A 26,181-nucleotide genomic window follows, 5' to 3' on the forward strand; every position below is an offset into this window, starting at 1 on the left:
CAGAAATTTAGAGCATACTTATATATTAGGTTAAAATATAATTTTTGTCCTTCCATTTGATCAAATCCACAATTTTAGTTCTCATAATTTTTTTTTTTTTAAATTTTGGTTCTCTTATTTTTAAAATTGTTGATATTTGGTCCATTTTATCAATTTGAATTTGAATTTAATAATATGACGATCATTTTAGTGATGTGTATATGATAATGTGAAATTAAAATCTAATTTTAAATTAAATAATACGACTTCAATCATTTATAATATGCATAAATAATTTTTAACTTTTTTTACTTTAAAAATTATGTAAATAAAAAAATTATTATTTTTAAATAACATTTATTCATTTAAAAATTTTGAAAAAAAAACTCACAACAAATTATTTACAGATCTTTTTTCAAATAAAGAATTTTATGTGACTTTTTTTTAAAAAAAAAAACGAAAAACAAACATAATTTTAGAAAAACGAATATATTTTTTTTATGGAAATTTTATAAACAAAAAAAATATTAACTTCTTTTTTGTTTTTAAAGTAAACAAATATTTTTCAAAAAAAAAAAATTATTTACTTATTTTTAAAAAATTATTAAGGTGATATTATTAAACTTAACATTAAATATAAATTATAACTCACCATGATTTTTCAGATACACGTTACTAAAATAATTGTCCCATTGGTCAAATGTCAAATAATTTTGAAAATATAGAGATTAAAGGGGTATTTTAGATATTTGAACAATATAAGAGTTTAATTATCATTCATTATCAGCGTAAAATATTTTACACCATCAACACATGATAATAATTCATTGATATGATTTTAGAAATAATAATAATAATAAAAGTGAAACATCTATAATAATGTAACGATTATGATCGACTAAAAATAATTTTTTTGGTTAAATGACTTTTTTAGTCCTTTAACTTATTTTTTGGATTCACTTTAGTACTCTTATTATTTTTGGTATACTTTTTTTTGTCATTTAACTATATTTTTGTTAGTCACCTTAATTTTTGCTAAAAAATATTAAATTTTATAGTCAACTCTTTCATCTCACTCATCTTAAAACCCATTAACATAGAAACTTACGATTTCATTCCATCTAAAAATCTAGAAAAAAATTAATCAAACCTATATGTTGTTCAAACCCATAACCTTTCAAATCCATAATTTCTAAATTCAAATGTTTTGTTATAAGTAAAACAAATGAATTTGATTTGGGTAAGTGTAGCTATTTTTGGATCGAAAACTAAAAAAGAGTTGAAATACGTAAAAATGTGAAATCCGACTATACGAAGGAGTGATGAAAACAAATGAAATTATGATAAATCATACCTTAATTAGATTTGAGTTTAAAGGTTAAAAATTCAGATCTAAAAAGGAAATTTATGAAATTAAAATTAATTTTTAATATTAAATAATTAAATTAATTGGTATTGATTTTTTTCCCCTTCTTTTTAGCATTATATTTTTTGTTGTAGTTGAAACTTCATTCATTTCCATTCCATAATATAAAATGAGGAGAAACGCTGCGTAACACCAACACCACACAGCATTACTATTTTCTTATTACTTCCTCACTCTCAACTAAAGTCTCTTCATCTTCCTCTCAAAATGCGGAGCAGTATCTTTGTCCTTTTCCTCATTTCCGGTACCATATTTCTTCTTCACCTTCCTACTCCTTTTTCACTATCTTATTTTTAATTGTCTCCATTGCTTCCTAATCTATGCTTTTTGTTTTTACAGGGTTGTTTAGGTATTCATTGGCGGAAGAAGGGTTTTGCTCTGCTCCTTCTGCGTTTACCACGGAATCTAAATCCAAGCCTCTTTATTGGAAACTCTACGACTCCATTATATCTCCTCTCAACCTTCAAAGTATGTTCGCTCCACAGAATGTTCAGTATAACAACTTGCTTATATTGTGTGTTTATGTAATAATTTTCTATTCATTTTTTATAAATGCCTCAACCAATTTCATTAAATTGGTCTAGTATGCTAGTTTTGCAGTCAAATGTGATTCTTACTTTGCTGTTTAATTGAAAGATTAAACACTAGCATCTGAGTACAATATCTAATAAGCTAATGGCCTACTTTACAAATTTAATATCCCTGACAACATTACAATGTAAATCATAATCTTTTTTTATTTAACAAATAAAAGGGAGTTGTGTTTGTTTGTTTTCATGATTGAGGGAGTCTTTGTAGTAAATATGGAATAGGTTCAAGTTGTAAACGAGTTATGCAAATATTTAGCTACGAGGTAGGTGTAGTAAAACATATGTAACTGAATGTTTTCTAGCTGGCTTGTGAGTTTTGGCAAAGCCAAGAAGTTAATGTCACCTTCTATGGTTGAATCTTTGCTACTCAGCTAGAAAAAGTTGCAGATCACAATTACTATCAGATTGTTACTTTTAGTTGCTGGAAGAATTGGCCCAAGTGGTGAAATGTGACACCCAACCACCAAACTTTATTATTAGGATACTTGCTTGAGTTCTGATCTTTGTTTTATTTGTTGAATATACCGGAATATCTTTTAGATCTTAAAGTCATGTTCTGTTGAGTCCTGATTTATTTTTTTATTTTTTGACAGAGAGTCCTGATTTATTTTCTAAAACACAAACATTTGGTGAAATTGTATTTGTTGAGATAGTGCTGACTTTAATGTGGTTTTGTTTGTTAGATTTACCTGGATTCACACGTAGTGTTTATAAGAGAGATCACGCTTTGATATCACCAGAAAGTCATGTTTATGGCCCATTGCCTGATTGGTACTCTTGAATTTCCTTATTGGTTTTGGTTAAGATGTTTAAGCCTCTTCCTGTGTGATAACTTGATTGGATTTGACAGGATCAATACTTTGGGGGCATATTTAATTTCACCAGAAATGGGCTCACACTTTGTAATGTACTTAGCAAAGTTGAAAGGTTTGATTATATTTTACTACACATAATCTATTATATTTACTTAGTTGCATAGATATGGGCCGTAATCTTATTCATCAGATGAAATATTGCTTCCGCAAGGGGGAATAAATTATTCCGGATTGTGTGTGTATTTGTTACGTACAAATTACATGATGTCATTTTCTGCTCATATACAATGATGTATAATATTTATGAATCATGATTCTTCTTTCCTTAAATATGAGAAACATATGGGATTATGGGATATGTAAAAACCTTGCTACACATTAAATCAAATATTATGCAAAAGAATAAAGCATGGCATGGAAAATATTGAGCTCTTAGAAAGACAATCAAAGAAGAATTATGTTGTAACTTGTAAAGGGAACAGTGAATGTCAGAAGACCAGTTTTCTTCATCCACAGTGGTTTCTTTTCTGATAATCCAAAATGATATTTCTCTGGTCCTATGCTTCATGTCATACTGGTTTAAGTACTGCTGTCACATACTTGATACTTCACCTGTACAAAGCCCTGAAATTGCATATAAGTTGTAACTGCACTTTAGCTAACTAGCTTTCTTGCAAAATTTGTGCATTATATCTGGTGCCTTGTATATTTCATTGTCCTGTAACGGTTCCCCTGTCTCGTAACATCATTTCTTTGTATTTTTGTTCTATTTTTTGTTGTTGGCAATATTTTATTTGTTTCTCTTTTTATGGATCATAATGATATCGGATTACAATTACCATTGTATCCTTCGAGGACACCTTCACACTTTCCCTTAATTCGACTATATTGGCATTTCATTTGTGACTTTTAATGTTTAATGTACTATGCAAGTTAAAGCTCGTCACTGAAACTGGTTTAGCTGGTATGCTTCTGATTTGTGCTTTGCCGCTGTTGCAGAAAATTCAAGATCAGGACTACCCTTGCATGATGTAGAGAGGTTTGTGAACTTGTTACTCCATCTTTTCAATTTCTGAATTCTACTGCTCCCCATTCCATTTCCATGACGCTCCAAATCATTTGACATCGTTTCTAGCTCATGCATGTTTGATATATTTACAAGATTTTTATGTGTAGATTCATCTTTGTGCTCCACGGTGTTGTCACAGTCACCAGCGCTCATGGTGTGAGCCATGTACTGAAGGTAATAAGTTTATGGTTGTTATGCAAACCAAGTGATACTGCCAGTCTGATACTAGTTTTGAGTACTTTTGCAATTAATTTCCTAATAATTATTGTATAAATTTCAGGTTTGATCAATGTGCTTTTAAAGTACTCATTTTTGTTTTCCTTTATAATAATGGAAGAAGAAAATATTGGCAGAAATAAAACATATCTGTTGTAGAATAAGATATCCTCCTGAAAAGAAAACAGTGACTCAGCGAGCCAATTTGGCAAAAACAAAAGAAATACATCTACCCATATCTCTCCGTATGTTAATTGCGAATTTGCAATTCCCTTAAAACAACTGAGTAAGTTTCACCAAACAGAAACTTGAATATAATCTTGTCCCATGACAAATTTAAGAGCAAAAAAAAACTCCACTGACATAAATTTGTGGCCTCTTAACAACAAATGTTCTCTCTGAAATATATCATGAGAAATTGCTCGGAGGTGTAATGATACAACCGGTGTTCAGCAATTGCTACCTTACGATGAAAAAAATAAGTGGGATGCTGTTTCTAAACACGATCTACTCTGCATTCTTAATATGCACTTAAAACTAACTTTACATTATATGCACCCTGCTTAGCTATGTCTAGCATGACTGGCTCATTGTTAACAGCTTAAAATATGCTTTCTTATTTCTCACATTCTATTATTTGATTTTCTCAAATTTTTAGCTTTGAAATTCTAATTGAAGACTTGGCTCCTGTGGTGAACTCTCTTATTTTCAGGTTATATAAAGAAAGCATATAAATATATATTTCGCATTAGTGTGACACTTAACCTTTGCCCAGTGTCATCATGAAGATTTGTGGAAAAATATGGCCTCTGTGATAGCTGGGGTGCCCTTAATTTTTTCTTTTAAAAAACTGATGACCTCAAGGCTAAAAGAATTTTTTATGCCATGTTTTCAATTCCAGGTGGACTCATATGCTTATTTTCCTCCAAATTTTGAACATTCAATTGAATCTGAAGCTCCGGCTATTCTTGTGGTATTTGAACGAAGGTTTGTATTCTGTACCTCCATCCTTTTATAATTTATAAATAAATGTATCATCCCCATGACCTTCTCATTCTTCACAAAGAGAACTCATATAATTATTTGTGTTGAAAATGGAAATGGATTGGTGAACCCATTTCACATTTGAAGATTCTCTGGCAAGTAGTCATTCACAATATAAGTTTGTACAGTTTTCAAGGCTTGAATATTTTTTGTCGCATTCATTCAAATTTCCAGCGGTCACATGAGTAATCTAAATAACCTGTCAGGTATGCTCAGCTGCCAAATCATGTCCCAGAGCCACTAGTTAATTCGACGAATAAACAGCCACTCCTTGAAACTCCAGGGGAGGTACATTGTTTGTTCCCATATTCTGAAAGGCATTATGCTTTATTTCTCCTTTTTTTGTTTAAATTCAACTATTATATTTTTTCAATATATGACGATAGTGTATTGAAAATTAATGCCATTTATGCCACTGTTTCAGTGTTAATGTCATTGCCTGAAGCAATTCTTAAATGCTTTAGGTTCAGGTCACTATCATTAATCTGAGAGTCTGTATTTCATTAACTCTGAACATGTTAGTTATTCTCAACAATTTAGATCACTTTTTCAAGTTAATCTGACAGTCCATGTTTAATAATTGGCACAAGTCACTGTATAATAGGCCGTATTTTATACACCTGCAATACATTAAATTTCCCCATTTTTGAGGCATATACTCGACAGTCAAGTCTGAGTTTTGTTTAACTCTCGCTCCCCCTTCCTCTTATTGGCAACTAAATTGCAAATTTCTTGTATGTATAATTCTACACAGTTTTAAATGCTTCCTGTATGCACTATCAGGTTTTTGAACTGCGAAAGCTACTTCCACAGTCTTTGGCATATGACTTCAATATACATGTAAGCCCAAATCTCTCATTTACTCAAGGTCATAAATTTGTCCAAGTCTGCCAAATCTTCCTATTATCATGGTTTTGGTCAGTTGTAATTAAATTTAACTGATGTACCCATGCCTGCAGATTATGGATTTTCAGCCTGGAGAATTTCTTAATGTTAAGGTAAAATCATATATACGAGTCTACAAGACAGTTAATTTGTCAAAAATTAAAGTTTAAAGGCCTTTTTCAATTTTTATAAGTTTTGGCTTTTGCAGGAGGTCCATTATAACCAGCACGGTTTACTACTATTGGAAGGGCAAGGCATTTATCGATTGGGTGATAGTTGGTAAGAGTATAGACTTGACTCGACAAAAAAAATATTGGCCTAGGTGTTGCAGGGAATTCAAGATAATGACATTGTTTGCTTCCATTAAGCACTACTTCTTCATTGAAAGATAAATTTTAACTTGACCTACGTAGACGTGATATGACTAATATATACAAAATCTAACACGTCTATCTAATCTCTTGAGCTTTTGGGTTGAATCTGAGAGAACTATACATTCTCTTTGTTAATCTCACAACAAGTATGTATTATGTAAGTCTATATGCAGGGTCTCTGGCTAATATTTCAGGTATATTTTAGGATGTGATTTTGGAGGACTTTTGAATGGGGATATTTAGTTGTCTATGATCTTTCGAAGATTGACTTGTCACATTATATTGTGTTTATTCCTATCATTGAAAGCTGGCACTTTTACATCTATGATTTTTTTAATTCTTATTTTTGTGGGTTTTTATGTGAATAGGTACCCAGTTGAGGCGGGTGATGTCATTTGGATGGCCCCATTCGTCCCACAATGGTAAGCTACATAAAACTACATGGTTCCCTCCTCCCACGGTTCCCTTTAATCTGAGCATACAAGCACATTTTTTTTTTTATATTACATTACGTGTTACTTCCATATCATCTTACAACATATGGATTAATACATGTATGTGTGTTGTCTTCAGGTATGCTGCACTGGGGAAAATTCCAACACGGTATCTTCTGTATAAAGATGTGAACAGAAGCCCATTATAATTGTGATTTTTATCGACGTTAGATAAATGACACGAATGGTATTAGCCACCACTTATTTAATAATTTAAATAAAAAAGGGTTGTTGCTGTATATATTTATTAGCTCTAGGTCATATCATACTAACACTAATGCATTACAGTATTGAACAAACACTACTAAATTGTCTTTAGGGTTGAACCTATGATTTTCGACACTAAGTTGAGTTTTCAAATAATCCCAAAAAACATCTTTGAAATCATGAATCAATTCTCTCAAAATGTTGAAGGTATATGGCCATTTTTATATTTTTAACATCTTTTTGTGTGCAAAAGTTCCAAAGTTGAAGTATTTACATTGTCACGTTTAATTTCTAAGTGTCAAAATTAACTTCGGATGAAAACAATAGAATTGTGACAAGATTAAATTAAACTACTGAGCCATTCAAATTTTGATATTATGTCATTAGCCATTTTAAAAAGTTACACACCTTTGAAAGCATCTCTGCCAGAATGGTAATGATTAAATTAATCAAGAGTTACATTTCAAAAGCACCCAAGAGATTCTAGTTATACACAACCTTTACTTTGGGGGTCTTATTTTTAGAACACTACTAAACTAAAATATTTCTTTTCTGATGTCAGTCTTATGCCTACATGCGTCTTTTGTTTAGCTTGCTGAGATTCTTCAACATTAAAAATTTATTTCCTTCTTTTTGGCTTCAGCAGAGGGATTTATTAAACCATTATTTATGTTCTGAGCGGTAATTATGCTTGTGAAGATTATTAGTAAGAAAACTCTAGTTTGATTATGTACTGTTCTAGGTGCATTATGAGTTAAAGAGACAGACTGTATGGAAACATGAGGGAGACAATGTAAGAATGAAACTGTAGAAAAATCAGCTGCTTCATAGGTATAGCTAATAGTCAAAGTTACAATTATATTTTTTTTTGGGTTAATAAGTAACAACTATATAAAAAGTAGAGGTGGGTCAATAAATAGCAACTATATAAAAAGTAGAGGTTGTGAAACTACCAATGAAAAATCCTCATTATTATTTGCTGATCGCTCATCCATTACGATCATCCATCTTCCAATGTTTCATCAAATGTATAAAAAATACTATCAAATTAAATAATCGGATAATATTTTTATCCCAAAAAACACTGCCGAAATGCAACACCAGATAAATTCCCGTGTTTTTGAGGGGTCGGATGAGCAACTCCCTTATTATTTAGGATTGTGTGGTATCAAGCCCAAGACTATAAAATTGTACTATATGAACACAGAATTTAGAATCCCCTTTAACCTATCTTTAGTTTTGTGATAATCAATAATAACATTATCATCAAAAGATGTTTAATCTTTCTCTAGGGTCCAAACAACACCATTTGGAATATGGATTAGAATAACCAATTAACATGTGGTATATGAGCTTCCACATGACTCAAGAGAGAATTTATGTGAATGAATTTGAACTGGTCCCACCCTTTTGGGTTATGATTGATAACAAAGGATTAGAGCAAAATCATTGGCACGTATCCTCTCCATTATCATATTAGTAACACTGTCTGCTTTTCTGCTGGAAAGTAATTCATCTTTTACATATATATATTTTGTGAGTCCTCAAAGTTATCAAATCCAGCATTTAATATCATAAAGTTTTTTACATTTTGGATCCTTATTGGTCTCTAAATAAATTCGATTCTCGTGAATTCTTTCTCAATGATTCTCTAGATTGTAGCCAGTGATCATTCTCCTAATAAGAGACCAATAATGTCTTTGATGAAATTAGATTATAAGATGCATATCATAGGGTGATTCTAGCATATGTTCACAACTAGTTTTCTGGCCACATACTCATTTGTTTATTATAGATATTTGACCGAGGAGGCTTTAGCTTTTGCAAATATACTTGTGACTTAAACACCCCATTGAGGCAAAATGTGTCCCTACAATGTACGGTTCCCATTAGTGATTTCTAGGGGGATATGCAAAAAAATACACGGTCTAACTAGGCTTCTTAGGATAATGACTGTTCCATGTTTAGTGCAAGCTGTATTTTTCGTAACCACCAATCCCACATCAGAAATTGGCACCAAAAACCAACAAAGCATCTATCAAACACATATATTAACACGATATTCGCGGTCCGCTCAATAAATTTGAAGACTTAAAACGACTTTGAAAAACGAGGAACTAAAGTGACATAAAAAAAGAGGCATTTTTCAGTAAAAAATGAAACTCTTTTTGAATGAAAAATATTAACATAAAAATTACAAATAAGATTTATTTTAGATGTTGTCTATGATTTTGAAAAAACAATAAAATGAATACATTAAGTTAGTTTTAAATGTTTATTGAAATTATTTTAATCTATATCATTTAATTTGTAAAAAAAAATAGTGATATAATCCGAATTTAAACCATAGATAAAATATTCAAAACATACACTTTTTGTTTTAGTGACTTGACCTTTGAATTGACTCCGTTGACACTAACACAAATAATAATTTATAAATTTGAATTAATTTAATTTTTTTAATATGTTGATGTAAGACATCGTCACATATAGGGCATCTTGATGTCATATATCTTCTTTTATACTCAAATATAAGAAGGAAAAAAAAAATCATATTTTGTACACTGAAAAAAATAAATTTCAATTAATTTTATTGCATATAATATTATTATTTCAAAAATATTATTCAATAGGAATGTTTAATGCACTTGTATGTATTCTCTCCAAATCCGTTCAGATTTGAGTGGGGGAAAGTCGCTTTGATTGCGTGTGGATGCATGTGAATTTTTTTTCGAAATTAAAAACTTTTGTTAATCTTTTTTAATATATATTTTTTTTACAATGGATCGAGAGAATGAAATTTGAACCTATAAATTTTTATGCCTACTACTCAAACCCCACACTAGATTAATCCCAGTGGCTTTATAATGGAACTAATTATTATGTAGGAATTAGAGTAGGGTGTATATATGTTGATGTGCAAAATTGATGCAAATTGCGTATGTGTATATAGGTCTGCATTATGCTTTTTATATCAATTGCTCATCCTTGAACTTTGGCTTTTCATTGTAATAATTAAGTGGTAATGAAGTAATAATCATTTCTTAAGAAATATGCCTTCCTTTAACTTTGTTAAATATTAAAATTAGAATATGCCTGTCGTGTGAAAGGAGTTAAAGGAAGGCAATGAGGCGACGAAATTGAGGGTGATACAAATTGATGAAATTACTTAATCCTATAGTAGTTCAGCGATTTAATCAATTTATATATATTAAAAAGTATATAAATAAAAAAATAATACTATTTTTATTAAGTTATTTTTATTGAATATTAATGTATTATTAATATCATAAATATATTAAAAATAATATAAATAATATTAATTAAAAAATATCATTAAAAAATATGCATTAAAAATTGAAAATATTTTTATTTTACGTAAATTTTTGTTGTTGTAAATAAGTAAATTATTGTAGGAGGAGTAAATCTAAAGCTCAAAAGCATAACTTGAGGTTAAATAAAAAGCATTACTTTAAATACCTTTGACTTTTTGTTCTTGTTACTCGTGATTTTGTATTTATTTATTAACATTTCATGGTTTATCATTATTTTTAAAATTTGTACTAAAAAATGTGAAAACATTCTTCTATAAATTGTTTTTTCACGGTTGAACAAATTAATCTTTAAAAATATCAAACTAGATGAAAAAAATAGACAAATTTACAAATAAAAGTAAAAGCAATTAAGAAATAGAATAGAAAAACCAAAAATATTGTTAATATTCATGAACTTGACTTTTATCGTAGTTATAGTAAAAATAAAATATATTTAATAATTTAATTGTTGTGATTAATTTATAATATATGAATTAAATCTTTTATGGTTCTTGATAGGATTGCTACTAATATTCTTTACTTCTTGTATTAATTTACAAGCACATATGATATGATAAAAGCGATAAACCACGATGTTTATTTAATGAGAAAAACAAGGGTACCTACCGAATCTGAGAAAGTTTGAAAAAAGGAGAGTATATAAAGATTAAAAAGACATTATTTTGTAGTTTGAATTATTCGCGTTGCTTCCTGGTATTTTTAATTTATTTTTGTCTCTTGTCTTTTTGATGATGACATAAAAACAAAGGGAACGTATCTTTCACACACGAAATGACCTTTATGAATGAGAGCTGGATGGCAAACACCCACTAATTAAGTTGGAGAAGAGAGGTGAGAGATGAGGTCAATGCAATTTTTTTTATTAATCCACTTACAACTAAATTGATACCAAAAAGTTGACTTTGTTAGTAGATCTCTTATAGCCGCGATACGTGCAACGACGACGGTCAGATGTAAAAATTAAATCTAACCGTCTATATTGTCGTTGCACCGTACAATTTAGCGGTCAATTACATTAATTGTTAAGTGTAACTAAAACTCCACTCCCTGAGTCCCTATAGTGCTTTTCTCATAGATAATTAACTATCTACATATATGTCATCTCTATTACTAGATTTTGGAGCACTATTGTGTATTGAAAAGAATGGGACCAAGAGTTTTGTAAAAAAATAAATATCAGCAAGAGCACAAATGATTGTGACACATTGCAACAAGTGGATAGAATTGTAAGTTTATCAAAGTCAGCATGTGCTCATTGTGCTTTAGAATTTCATTATAGCGCGCCAAGAAAGATTAGTTCAACTAATAGAATTATATCAAATCAGGGAAAGTTGTCTCTAATTAGTTTCTGGATTTAATTCATATATACATAGGGTGTAAATAATTTTTGAGTCAATCATAGTAGTTTAAATTATTATAAATGTTTAATTTATACTATTTCTAAAGTCATTCTCATTCTCATGTATAATTTAATGTGTTGACTGTGTATAATAATTAAATTTATTTTTTTATAAAAAAAAAATTGTCGAGAGAGAATCAAAAAGTGAAGCTTCAACCGTAGTGGTGGAGGATCATTGAAGTCCATGGTGGTGACTATTTGTCTATTTTTAACATTTAAGTTGGTACATGATTGAAGTGGGTAAGAGGTGAAAACTGAGAGGCACCATGATTAATCATGTTATCATACTCATATAGTTTGAAATAGGGCCGATCTATAGTCCGTGCAAACTGGACCACCACACATGATCCCAAAATTTTAAAGACCCCAAAACATTAGTTATATATTGTCAAAGTTTACAATTATTAGATGTCTAGTTATGGTTTCAGTGACATAATGCAATGTTTTCATGCACGGGGTATGGGATGGTTTGAAAGTATAATCCATTTTGTTATGAAAGAGATGGTATTGCCAGCTCAAAAGTCCACTCTGAAATAGATCTCCAAATCCATTGTATATATTGATATAATGAGTTGACTTTTAAACACATTTGCTTTTGATGTGTTAGCCTGCAAGGTTTATTGAAACCTACAGTATTGCTTTATATATGCAATAATGAGTTTGTGTACTTGGCAAAAATCCGGTCTCTAATTCTGAGAGTAGAAATTGTCAGAAATGTGACTTTAAACATTGTTGCAGTGTTAAAGATGCCTCACACAAAGTTTACTTTAAAAAGAAATAGATTTAATCATGAGAAGAATGAAATTACACAATGAATTATTTGATCAATGATCACTTTCAAAAGTAATTGGAACTCTCAAAACTCAATCTAATCCACTCACATTACCCTTCCACATACCTTCATCATGCCTTTTGATACAAGTTAACAACAATGTTTACTTATTTACTAACCAATTGTTGCTAACTACTAACTAACTTGTGTGTAATGCTGGTGGGCTACCTTAACACAACATATAGAGTATAAGGATGTGTATTGATTTGACATGGCCCAGTGTGACTGAGGTACTTTTTTCGAAGTCCTCCTAATCTGAGTTGAAGAGCTTGGTGGGTGACATGTCTTTGTCGAGGTGAGAGGCTGAGATCCTCCTTATTTGAGCCGAAGAGCTTGGAGGAAGATGGTTCACAAGGGTCTAGATTATCGTCATATTGGACTAGTAACCACGTAAGTGATTTGAACACCACTTTTATTTAAAATTTTAAGACATTAAATATATAATTTTTTTCATTTATATGATGTTCGATATCCATTTTTCCATTTAATTTGAGACGCTTGCTTACAATTGCCAACAACGACTATTGTGTATAGAAATGTACAATTATCACAATCAAACAAGTAATAAAAAAGTGAAAATCATTCTCACGAAGATTGATTTAGTTTAATTCTCATGAATCATACATTTAATCAAATTAATTAGTGAGTCAAAAGGACAACAATAACATTCATGTGATAAAAAGAAAATAATATTAAAAGAGAGTAGATCGTTCAATTATCTTTCCTTTTAAATATCTAAGTTAGTGAGTGATGTTTTGAGGTGATGTAAGATCAAAGTAGAAAACATAAACTAAAGCGTTTGTGAGCTATATGAAAAAATAGAATGATATTAAAATTGTCTTATGTGTAAACTTTCATTAAATTCATTCTACTGTAAACATCACTTTAAACATAATTAATTCATATCAAATTTCACATAATCCAATACAAGTGTTTTATCTTATAGTGAACAAAACAAAAAGATACACAGGAAACATAATTACAATTTAAAAGAAATAAAATAGAAAAAAATTGAACCACCAAATAAAAGTAGTAAAAATTTACAACCGGTAGTACTTCAGCCACAATTAAACTTAAGGTATTCTCTTAAATGTTATATTTATACTCTTTTTCTTTTACACCATGGACCAATCCTAAAAAGATGAAGACGTAAAAAAGAATCAGAGAATTCACTCCTTTGATGTTATATTAGACTTATACATAGCTAAAATGTAACTGTTTATATTATAAAGATGTGATATTGGTCTTGTAACGGTCCAAAAGTCCACTCCGAAATATTTTCCATTGTGAGTGACTAGAGATATGTATCCAACAAGTATAATGGAACACTGTCTTTATCTATATTATTCCCGTGTCACCTAATTAGAGTTTTTTTTTTTCTTCATTTTTTTTAAATTATTAATATATTCATTTTTCAAAACTATATACTAATATTTTTCTTCTTCTTATAAGTCGTCTTTGCAGAGGGCGACTTCCATAAAGAATTTTGCTTTTGCAAAGACGACTTCTTTGAGCAATTTATCAATCTTTTTTTTTAAGTTAAAAAACATTTATATATATATATATATATATATATAATTCATAAAAATACATAAACATAAATTTTAAATTACATAGATTTAAAGTGAACATCCACCGATCCACATAACACCGAGTTCAGATGCACGACACAATTCTCTATACAGTGTTGTCAAACACGCTGAACCCCAATTGTATTCTCCGTACCTGTGAGAAAACTTCGACAATGTGGTACTGGAGGCCACATTTGACATTAATTTTATCGTAATTTGTATAAAATTTGTGATGTTGTTTTTTCTGAATGAATTATATATATATATATTAAAAAAATTTGAAAAAGTGCTAAAAAAATGCAGACTATGTGGGTTAATTGGTCATACTCGAAAATATTATCCAAATATTACAGACAACTCTAGTCAATCTATGTAATTTATAATTTATGTTTATATATTTTTTATGAATTATATATATATATATATATATATATATGATATATATTTTTTAATTTAAAAAAGAATAATTTTTTAAAAAAAAAATTGCTTAAGGAAATCGCCTTTGCAAACACGAGCTTACTTAAGGAAGTCGCCATTTGCAAAGGCGACTTGAAATGAAGGACAAAAAAGAGATATATTGATATATAGTTTTGAAAAAAAAGGTGTAGATTGGTATTTTTTTAATTGAAAAATGGGTTATTGAAAAAAAAACCCTAATTCTATGTAAGATTTACAAATTAGATGAGGATATGACCTTTTACATTAATTATAGTATATATCATCAAGGTGACTTGCGGTCGTATTAAATATGACAACAAAACTTGGCATTTGTGGGTATTTATTTAAATTCATTCCAATATAAATAGAGAAAATCTGTTTTGATTAGATAAGAGTACAAATTTTTTTTGTAACTAAAGAATAAGTTTAGAGTATTCATATTCACCCCACACTCGTCTCATTAGTAATATCATTGTCATTTTTCAATTTTATATACATTTACATATTTAATATATTTAATATTTTTTAAATATTAAAAGTTAGAATCTTCTTTCTACAGAAAATATGATTTTTAATATTTTTTAATTTTATTATTGTTTAATAATAATTATTTTATTATATTAATTATAATTAATATAATTTTTAAATTTATTATTTTATATATATGAATGGATATAAGTGTAGACGGGAACTCAAACTCTACCACATATGTAAATGAATTTCACACTTAATAAAAAATAAAAGCATGTCTGAATTTTTCCTGAGTAATCGGATGCGGACTGGAGTGAGGAGGCAAAACCGGTCTCCGTCCGTCCATGCCTAGTCATATTATTTTTACCCCGAAAAAGGAAAAACTAAAAGATAACATTGTTTGACTTGTGTAAATAGAAAATCTAACTGTTAACTGTTATGACGGATTCTCAACGATATCTTAATTTTTTTTTACATAAAGTTGCTCGTAGATGTATGTTTCTTGCAGTTCTATTGGCATAAAAGCACCGACTTAACCCACCCAAACTCAAGATAAGCAACAAGCTATATTTTATGTTATATATATAAGTTTCATGTACAATACAATGAATTTAAATAGAGCATTAAATCTTATTACTAGAGTTTGGATAAGGTATATACTCTGTTGAATAATAAAATTAAATTACTATATATAGAGGGACGGTGCATTCATGTAAATCACATCAAATCTACATAATGTCACATGTAAGGAGTTGAATATAGATTCTAGATGCTTGTTACGATATCAATTTTCAACACATTACTAGATATTTGATTTAATTGGAAGTTTAAACTTAATGGAGTATCTTTTATGCTTTAAATTGGGTGCTGCTTGATAATCTTCCTCTGAGAGGAATGATATCAGGTGCACTGTGTTTAAGGAGATATTGGAGATGGTTTTTAGCCAAAGTAGATGGATCATGAGAATGGTGTGTTATTCCTAGATCTTGTATTTCTGGGTACGTGTAGTGTGAAACAAAATGATATTCCAACATGTAATTGCAACAATGTTATAAATGAAATGCTATATACTTGTTTTCTTTTAAAAAATGAATTAAAAATATAAAATTAATGTGACGATGATACGCTATAAAAATAAACAGATCGAAAAAAGTAAAAGATGGTACAAGAACCTAAATAATGTGTGGACACTAAACTTTTGGATAGAGAGAATAAATAGATAGAGAGAATAAACGAAGTAGTTTGACGTAGAAATCAGAACAATTTCTCATTTTAAAATTTACACAAATAATTTTTTTTATAGGTCAACTTATATCATTTAGTGAATAGATAGACACAATAGTTAAAAAAAAAATAACACTTATTTCTTTTGTTTTTTATTAGGAGACACAACTAAATCTTTAAAGAAATTTGATATTTCACTAATCTCTTACTATGAGAAGACACAAATCTTCAAAACCGAAATATAATCTTTTACTCGCGAGAAAATATTAAATTTTCAAAGAATAAATTCGAATGTTTACTTATACAACTTATTTAACATATTCACTCATACATTTGTGTCAAAGAACACACGATGTAACTTTTTATGCACCTTTTAATATCTATTCATGAAAGACCACATCTACTTAGAAAAAGACACACTTATTAGAGCAAAATATACCTCTTTACTTGCGTATTAATTCCACTATTTTAATAAGCAAAAAACTTAGGTATAGTGTAGGCGCTATTCTCGACTAAATAATAATATAATTGCCACCAACAAGTTTAAAAGGATGTGCAAAAATTGTCTCTAAAGATAAAAAAATAAATGCCACTTTGTGAGAATAATAGTAAAAAGCACTACTTATAATAATGCATCTATGTTTTTTTTTTACGAAAAATAAACTCATTTCATTTCATTAATTATAAGTTCAATAATATAAGGTGGAATAAAATTGAAAATTTGCACAATAATAAATAAATTAAATGATCACGTTAAAGGGTAAGTCACTTGATTAACTTATCTCTTAATACAACTAACTACAAAATTATTATTATTTTGTTGAATAATTTCTTGACATTTTCTAAGTATGTTACCAAGTACAATTATTAATTCTTCTATTTAATCCGTCCCCTACCATGGCACAATGAGTTTCACCCTTTCAGTAATCTCTCACAACAAGTAATTTAACATTTAAAGTCACATAAAAGACATATATCTCTTAAGGATTAAAATAAAGCAGGAGTAAGGCACATTTGATTTATTTCATGATATACATAGATTAGCATAAGATTGATTGTAGCAAGGTGAGAAAGATAAATTTATTGAAATTAATTATAGGCTCATATATGGGAGGGTTTATGTATAGTTTATTTATTGATTGTCATATGGCTCCTCTGCTTCTGTTCTCTTGTTTCCTCCAATGAAAAAGGTTGAAGAAGAATGTTTTTTGGAATAATAACTTAGAAAATTAGGAAATACTCTCAGGCCTGATAAACTATTATTTATACAGAATGATTCCTTCTAAGTAAAAAACTGTCACTTGTTTCCTTTTTCTAATAATCAATAGTAGTATACATGTAACCTCTCATTTACAATTGTATAGTGGCCACTGCACAATGTCCTATTTTGCACACAAGAATCAAGTCCAACTATTCTTCAGTGTCTTAGTGCATAAATCTTTTGGTGCTTTTGTGGATGCTAATCACATCTTTTCAATGTTTAATCTCCAGGGTTAAATATTTCAAATAATTAGGTCAAAGTCCATGTTCATATTCTCATATTCTTCTAAGCTATAATTCTTTTTTGATAAATATGAGTTTTTCCCTACCATTACTCATTTTAATTACTCTGTTTTATTTCATAAATTTTGCTGCAATTTGATCCCACAAAAACTAGTTCTACAATCCGCAGCAGTCAAATATCGATCGTGAAATCATAATTGCATCTTGTTCTAACAATCGATATTTGACTGTAGAGGATTAGGATCCGCCACTTTTAAGTGAAAAATACTAAGAGGCTGGAATGAGAAAATTCAAAAGTACTAAGGGATATTTTGGTAATTTGAAAAGGGCTAGCTAGGAACATTAGCTGGGGACCTCTTCTTATATATCAATAGTTAGGAAAAGAAAAAAAGCAATAATAATTCCCTCTCCAATTCTTATTTAAAACCTGGAATCCACAACATATTGAAGCCAAGAAACAACATTGCAAGCAACATCATGACAATGTTGTCAAACTATTTGTACTCACTCTCACAAACACCTCACAGGCTTAGAAAAAGAATGCTAGCAACTTGGACACCAGACCAAGAGTTCAACCAAGTGAGGCAGAGGTCAGGTGCAGACATGAAGAGGAAGCTTAAATGGTATGATCTTATAGCTCTTGGAGTTGGAGGAATGCTTGGTGTTGGTGTTTTTGTCACAACTGGACCTGTTGCTCTTCATCAATCTGGTCCTTCAGTCTTCATATCTTATATCATTGCAGGAATATCAGCACTTCTTTCTTCTTTGTGTTACACTGAATTTGCAGTTCAAGTTCCTGTTGCTGGTGGAGCTTTCAGTTATTTAAGATTAACCTTTGGTAATACAAAAAACCATCTTCTTACATTATATAAAAGTTAATTATTATTTATTTCTGTTCAACTGGTTTGAAGTAAGATTGGAAAGAGTTGGAGGAGTTAAAGTACTTGAGTTTGAACTCTTGTATGAAAGAAAATACTAACCTAACAACTAATATGGTAACATTTTGTTTATCAAAAAAATAAAATTTATTTCTTTTGAATATTACTTATTCTTGTATAAAACTTGTTTTTTTAATTTATGATGATGCAGGAGAATTTATGGGATATTTTGCTGGGGCAAATATACTAATGGAGTATGTGTTCTCAAATGCTGCTGTAGCTAGGAGCTTTACAGAATATTTGAGCTTTGCTTTTGGAGAAAATAATCCAAATGTATGGAGAGTTGAAGTCCATGGATTGCCAAAGGATTATAACATGTTGGATTTTCCAGCAGTAGCTCTCATTCTTCTACTCACTCTTTGCTTGTGTCACAGGTTTGGTTTATTTCTTGCTTTTGTTTCTTTAATTTTTTCCTTCTAAATTTTTTTGTTTGATATTTTATGAACTATGTTAATCTACTATTATTTTTCTAACACCGATACTTTAGAGTGAAAGAGTGGCTGAAGTCCAACATGTGTCAGTGTCGAACAACAATACATATAGTTACATTTATTACCTTTCACTTTTTAAAATTATTATCAATGTTGACATATCGATATCAGTGTTGAATATCTATTTATGTATATTTGAATATATTATCGCAAGAACCAAAAACTAACAAACAACTTTTGTATCTATTTTGGTGTTGTTTTTAATGAACTAAAGGAATTAATGCTGAACCATCATTTACATTTTTAAATATTTAACTGGTTTTAGTGGATGTTGAAAATGCTTGTTTCATCCTTTTGTTTGAAGCTACATATTTTTTTATACTGTTCTCTTTTATCTTTTCCTTGAATTTCATTGTTCTTTATCTTTCTAGAGTTAATTTAGTCTTTTTTTTTTTTAATCTTTTTAAGTGATTAACTTTAGGTAAAAAAATGAACTATCATTCTTATTATTTGATTGATTGCAGTACAAAGGAAAGCTCCATATTGAACCTCATTATGACAGTCTTCCATGTAATTTTCTTTGGATTCATCATTGTGGCTGGTTATTACAATGGAAGTTCCAAAAACTTGGTTAATCCAAAAGGGATAGCTCCTTATGGTGTTAGAGGTGTTCTTGATGGAGCAGCCATAGTATACTTTAGTTATATAGGCTATGATTCAGCTTCAACCATGGCTGAAGAAGTCAAGGATCCTAATAAGAGCCTACCTATTGGAATTCTGGGTTCAGTTCTTATAACCACTTTGCTTTATTGCTTAATGGCTCTGTCTTTGTGCATGATGGTTCCTTACAACAAGGTCAGTGATATATATAGTAAAATAAATTAGTATTCAATTAAAAGGGATTTTCACAAAATTGATTTTGAATAAAAGTTAGTTGAATGTAAGCTAATTTTTATTTGGACACATTCAATTAAAATTGAATTGAACAATAAATTTGATGTTCAAAATCAAGTTATCTCATATTCAAATTAAAATTCATTCCGCAAACAAAATCATATATATACCAACAAAACCAACTCAATATGTCAAAATCAATTTTTATGTGTTTTGAATCCGTTCCATCTAAATTCGAGATAGTTCATATAATATATTTGTTGTTTTGTAGTGATGATAAAGCTATATATTCTTGATATGGTTAATAGATATCTGAGAAAGCATCATATTCAATGGCTTTCATCAAAATTAGTTGGAATTGGGCAAGCAACATTGTTGGAGCAGGTGCAAGTTTGGGTATAGTGGCTTCTCTCCTTGTTGCTATGTTAGGACAAGCCAGATACCTTTGTGTTATAGGAAGGGCAAGGCTTGTTCCATCTTGGTTAGCCAAAGTACACCCTTCAACAGGCACTCCATTGAATGCCACTGTCTTTTTGGGTAAGCAAATTGTTTTTAGTGAAAAAGTAAATTCCTCCTCTAAAATTATAAATATCAATTAAAATATTATCAGATTATTGCGAATTAACAAATACACTTTTGTAATTGTAAAATGAGAGTCAAAACAGTTAGACATATTAGTTTCTATTGAACTGACATTGATTTAGAATCAACATACAACATGACATGTTCACTTCACATGTCACGTCATAATATCTAATGACAAAAGTTCATAGAAAGAATATTTTAAATGATATTTTACAAATTTAAGATATATTTATCAATCCTTCAAAATCTAAAACTATTGTGATCAATGTTTTTAATTTCAAATACTAATTTACCTATTGTTTTTTTTACTAGCTATCTTGTATTTGAGCCGTTGACTCGATGAGAATCGCTTAATCTAGATAAGACTCAAATACAACATTGTTCAATGCTCATTAGTATTACTTTAATATCAAACAACACTAATTTTCCCTTGTTGATGCAGGATTTTGCACTGCAACAATTGCACTTTTCACAGAGCTAGACATAATAATTGAGCTAATCAGCATAGGTACACTAATGGTGTTCTACATGGTAGCCAATGCTCTAATATACCGTCGCTATGTAATCACTAACCACACCCCCCCTTTACACACACTCTTATTCCTATTTCTCCTCTCCCTCGCATCCTTATGCTTCTCTATAGTGTGGAAGTTCAAACAACAATGGTGGGGTCTCTTACTCTTTGGTGCCATCATGATCACCATCACAACATTTTTCCAGCACATGGTACCATGTAACAACAACCTCGTACAGCAACAATATGCTAATTGTTGGTATGTTCCATTCATGCCATGGCCACCTTCTATGTCCATTTTTCTCAATGTTTTTCTCATGACTACGCTAAAAACACTCTCTTTTCAACGTTTCGCTTTGTGGGCATGTTTCATTACAATGTTTTATGTGCTCTATGGTGTTCACTCTACATATCAAGCTGAAGAGATCGAGAATTTGGGCGGTGTTAATCAAGTGGTTATGAATTTGAGTGTACCTAATTTACAAACTAAGGTGGAAATTCAAGTTCATTAGTTAGTTGATGCAAATTATTCTACTATACACTAAAATTGTACATTTATATTGTGGGATAGAAGTGATGTTTTCTAATGGAATGTTGCTTTGGTGATACTGCTATATACTCCCTCCATCCCATATCTTTTGTCATTTTAGGTTTTTAGTTTTGTACCAAACTAAGGTTTTTTTAGAAAATTAATATATAATGATATGGAACAATCTTTTCCCTTTAAACTATAATACAACCCAAAACAAAATACTCATCCATGTTTTGTCTTATTTTAAAAGATTATTATTGTTTTTTATTTTACAATACAATACAATATTAATTATTTTTTTATTAATATATTCCTATTTATTGTATCTCAACTCATTAATTTTTTTTACTAACTGCAATTAATAAAAGTATTTGCGTAAATAAAACTCATTTTATTATTGAAATCTAACACCATTAATTTTTTTTCTTCAAGAATTGTACATAATTCGAGTGAGACATTTAAAATGAGACAAAGAGAATATTAAATAAATTTTATGTTTATTAATTAGATGTCTTACATAGAAAATAGATAAGTAATTAATTTGATACAACAAACAAAAGAGAAAGTTAGTTATTTATTTATATTTTTTTATCTTAGAAAAAATGATAAATTCTCCCCATTGTTAACTAGGTATCTTACATAGAACATAGATGAATAATTAATTTGATAACAAACAAAAGAGAAAGTTAGTTACTTTTTTTTTTTAATGTTAGAAGAGATGATAAATTAAACTATAATTAACTCACACAACTGTGAGGTTCGTATTCAGGACAAGACGTCCAACCTAACAATTTTGGCATTGCCAGTTGAGATATACCTTAAGGACAATTTGAGATTTACTTTAATGAATATTGTGAATTTGAGATTTTTTTTTGAATAAAAAGTAATAGCTAAATTACTTTTTTGATCCCTTAACTTATTTTTTAGTTTCATTTTAGTCCCTTACTTCTTCTATGTCATAACATGTTCACAAATTTAAATCAAAATAAAATTATAAAATGTTCACAAAATAGAATCAAAACAAATATCAAATTGTTCTATGACATAACATTTTCATAAAGTATCAATAAAGGGTTTTCAAATACATTAAAAAAGTCAGGGTGTTGCAAAATTACCAAATCGAGACCAATAATATGAAAAATCTTAAAATGAAGAAGAAAAAGGAGGAGAAGGAGAAGGAGGAAACATTGTTTTTTAGAAAATCCAAATTTTAACTTTTATATGGAAAGTCGAATATTCTATCCATGATGTCAATTTGTCACGAAGACTTCATTTAACGATTTCATTTCAAAACTGACACAAAAGACCAAACTGATTAACGAAACTATAGTTAAGAGATCAAAGCAGAACATTTTAAATAGATTAAAATAAAATCAAAAAATAATTTAACCAAAATAATATATACAAGAAAATGGTCCTTCTAATCTAATATAAAATTGAATATTTCTTGATCTTCGTGTTTAAACCAAAAATATAAAATACTAGGGAGATAGGAATATATGTAACTGTGTAAGGAACTGAACGATTTATCATGACTAATCCCATTAATTGTCACTATAGAATTATTGAGTTTAAGAGAGAGAAACCAATTGATTTTTCAAACTTATATCTAACATCGTCTCATATGATTCATCTATGTCGAGAAATTAATCAACCAACGCTACTAATTTTTTTTTATTTAAATATATTTTTAGTCCTCAAATTTTATTTAAAAACAATTTTTTATTTTTAAATTTGAATTTTTAGTAATTTCTTTTACAATATGTGGAATATTGTTGGTCCCCTCCATCTTATTATGATATAATTAAGGATGGAAAAATGTTGGACCGAGCTAAGCTTTGTTAGACTTCAGTCTGCTTTGTCAACAAATTTAAGATCTAAGCCTAACTTGTGGTCTCTCATAAACTTACTTTTTAAACCTAAGTCTAACCATGATAGAAGTTTGATATGACCTATTAGCCTACTTAAAAACCTATTTCATTTTAATATTTTTGAATAAATTATATATCAAACATATCTTTTAATAAACTAATATGTCAATGAAATTAAATTCTATTTTTATATTTAACATGACATTTTGAAGAATATAACTTTATACACATCATACTTCAATTCTATTTTATAATAATACATTTAAATATGTCAAAAACTAAATAAAGTTAATATGCATAAATTACTAAAAATTGAATATCTAACAAAAAGATCAAAATTTAATATAATAATTAGAGTAGTAAAAAAAAGTATTATTTATATTTACTTAAATATGTTGATCTAATAGACTTAACAAACTTCTTACGTGACATGTAGTCTGACATTTTTAATTAAATAGATTTTTTTAGAAGTCTCGATCTTATTTGTTTAAAAGAAAAATATGGTCTACCATGAGTCTGACGTAGGCTAGTCCGTAAATCCCTATCGATCGATCTGACATATTATGACCCTAGATATAACATGATTGTTAATGACGCGATAATAATATGACACAACTAAATTGAATACAATAAAATATTTGTCATTAATGAATATCATGTAAGAAAATTCAAGTTTAAATGAGTTTTAGAAAATTTAAATTTGAATTTTTTTAAAATACTTTTATATTTTGGTAAACTTAGATTGAGTTTTCTGAAACTCAAATTAAACTCGGTGGAATTGAAAAAAGTTATTTTTTTTAAAAAGGAAAAAAATAAAATAAAAAGTGAAAGTAAAATGTGGGACTGGGGTATAATTTGGGTGTGTATAAGGTACAAAAATTTTATTCTTTAGTAGTGTGCAAAACTAGTCCAAATATAAGGTGACACAAACATTTAGAAATTTCTACTTGTCACTTTCACTTATATCTCTTATCTTCTAATACACTTAAAAAAATTAATTTTTTTGTATTATTCATAAAAAAATTAATTTTTTGTTACTTATACATTCAAAATTTTAGCAAAAATTATTAAAAAAAATTTAAATACTTAAAAATTTGGTTGATTATAAAGTTCTTAGAATACATATATTTCAAAAACATTAATTAATTTTTCAATGTTTTAAGTTAATCAAAATATTTTAAAAATTTGAATTAATTTGAAAATTTTAAATCTGCCTTTAAAAAAAGTTTTTGAACTTTAAAAATTTTGAAACATGATATTTTCAAAAACTAAATTTTTGAAGCGTAGTTTTACATTTCGAAACTTTTAAAGGTGAAAGATTTGAATTTTTTGAATTTTGCTCAAAATTTTAAAATGCAAATTTTGTTTTAAAATAATGATATTATTTTTTTGAAATTTCATATTCTATTTCAAAAAATATCTAAATTTCTTTATTTGAAAAATTTACTATTTTTTTATATAGTAAAGGGGTAAAATAGTCTTTTTAAGTGCATTGAGTGGTGGGAGGTATAAGTGGGAGTGACAAGTAGAAAACTCAAACTCTTGTTTTAGAACCCATCAGGAAAAAAAAGATATCACCACAAATAAAAAAGCTTGATATTGAGATTTTAGTTTTCTACTTGTTACCCCACCTATACCTCATACTTTCTAATACACTTAAAAAAAACTATTTTATTCTTCTTACTATATATAAAAATTTTCGAAAAAGGAAAATTACAAAACTTTAGATATTTTTGGAATAGAATAGAGAATTTCAAAAAAATAATGCCATTATTTTGAAACAAAAGTTATATTTCAAATATATAAGTAAAATTCTAAATTTTCATCTTCTTTTTAAGTTTCGAAATATAAAATTACTTTTCGAAAATTTGGTGTTTTGAAACTTTTGAAAAACTAATGTTTCAATTTTTTGAAAGTTCTAAAACTTTTGTCACAACTCACAAGTAGCTTCGAAAATTTCAAATTAATCAAAACTTTCAAAATATTTCGATTAATTTGAAACATTAAAAACGTAATTTACAATTTTTTGTTAAAATTTTGATAGTTTTAAAAATACAAAATTTCCAAAATAAGAAAATCCAAAACAGAAATAGAATTTTTTTGAAATAGAAATAAGAAATTCTAGAACAGGAAATTCCAAAAAAAAAAAAACGTAACTATTTTGAAACAAAATTTGCATTTCGAAAATTTGGGTAATTTTAAATATTCAAAACTTTCATCTTTTTCAAAAATTTTAAAATATAAAATTACGTTTCAAAAGTTTGGTTTTCAAAATTTTCGAAAAAAATCCATATTTTAAAAGTTGAGAAATTTTGCATTTCAAAACTTTTGATAAAGACGAAAGCTTCGAAAATTATAAATTAATTCAAACGTTCGAAAATTTTATAATCAACCAAAGTTTTAAAACTTTGAGTTTTTTTAATAAATTTTACTAAATTTTTGAATGTGTTAATAAAACGTATTTTTTTCTTATTTAACTTTTTATATATAATAAAAAAAAAGATAAAATAGTCTCTTTAATTGTATTGGAGTGAAAGGTGGGGA

At 28.6% G+C, this 26,181-nt stretch overlaps 2 protein-coding genes across 2 annotated transcripts; both read left to right on the top strand.

Moving 5' to 3' along the window:
• Window positions 1-1,496: 1,496 nt before the first annotated feature.
• LOC101499522 ((S)-ureidoglycine aminohydrolase) lies at window positions 1,497-7,131 on the top strand. The gene is made up of 13 exons (XM_004508907.4): window positions 1,497-1,649; window positions 1,745-1,873; window positions 2,679-2,766; window positions 2,846-2,922; window positions 3,810-3,849; window positions 3,987-4,053; window positions 4,997-5,082; window positions 5,346-5,427; window positions 5,923-5,979; window positions 6,099-6,137; window positions 6,233-6,303; window positions 6,767-6,820; window positions 6,972-7,131. Exons 1-13 carry the CDS (start codon window positions 1,613-1,615, stop codon window positions 7,039-7,041), a joined length of 897 nt encoding a protein of 298 aa, XP_004508964.1. The 5' UTR covers window positions 1,497-1,612; the 3' UTR covers window positions 7,042-7,131.
• A 10,536-nt stretch (window positions 7,132-17,667) lies between these two features.
• On the top strand, window positions 17,668-21,842 carry LOC101499822 (cationic amino acid transporter 6, chloroplastic-like). Its single transcript, XM_004508908.4, has 5 exons — window positions 17,668-18,710; window positions 18,962-19,184; window positions 19,766-20,096; window positions 20,444-20,672; window positions 21,163-21,842. The coding sequence occupies exons 1-5, from the start codon at window positions 18,350-18,352 to the stop codon at window positions 21,744-21,746; spliced, it is 1,728 nt and encodes a 575-aa protein (XP_004508965.1). The 5' UTR covers window positions 17,668-18,349; the 3' UTR covers window positions 21,747-21,842.
• The last annotated feature ends 4,339 nt before the right edge of the window (window positions 21,843-26,181 follow it).

The sequence above is a fragment of the Cicer arietinum genome, chromosome 7 (assembly GCF_000331145.2).
Source record: "Cicer arietinum cultivar CDC Frontier isolate Library 1 chromosome 7, Cicar.CDCFrontier_v2.0, whole genome shotgun sequence".
NCBI classification, from domain to species: Eukaryota; Viridiplantae; Streptophyta; class Magnoliopsida; order Fabales; family Fabaceae; genus Cicer; species Cicer arietinum.

Excerpts from the sequence above, each read along its gene's own strand:
- LOC101499522 (XM_004508907.4), top strand. The coding sequence starts at position 1,613 with ATGCGGAGCAGTATCTTTGTCCTTTTCCTCATTTCCG. Across the intron at positions 1,874-2,678 it reads ATCTCCTCTCAACCTTCAAA|ATTTACCTGGATTCACACGT; the intron begins GTATGTTCGCTC and ends TTTGTTTGTTAG. Across the intron at positions 5,083-5,345 it reads CTTGTGGTATTTGAACGAAG|GTATGCTCAGCTGCCAAATC; the intron begins GTTTGTATTCTG and ends ATAACCTGTCAG.
- LOC101499822 (XM_004508908.4), top strand. The coding sequence starts at position 18,350 with ATGACAATGTTGTCAAACTATTTGTACTCACTCTCACAAACACCTCAC. Across the intron at positions 18,711-18,961 it reads TTATTTAAGATTAACCTTTG|GAGAATTTATGGGATATTTT; the intron begins GTAATACAAAAA and ends ATGATGATGCAG. Across the intron at positions 20,673-21,162 it reads GAATGCCACTGTCTTTTTGG|GATTTTGCACTGCAACAATT; the intron begins GTAAGCAAATTG and ends TTGTTGATGCAG.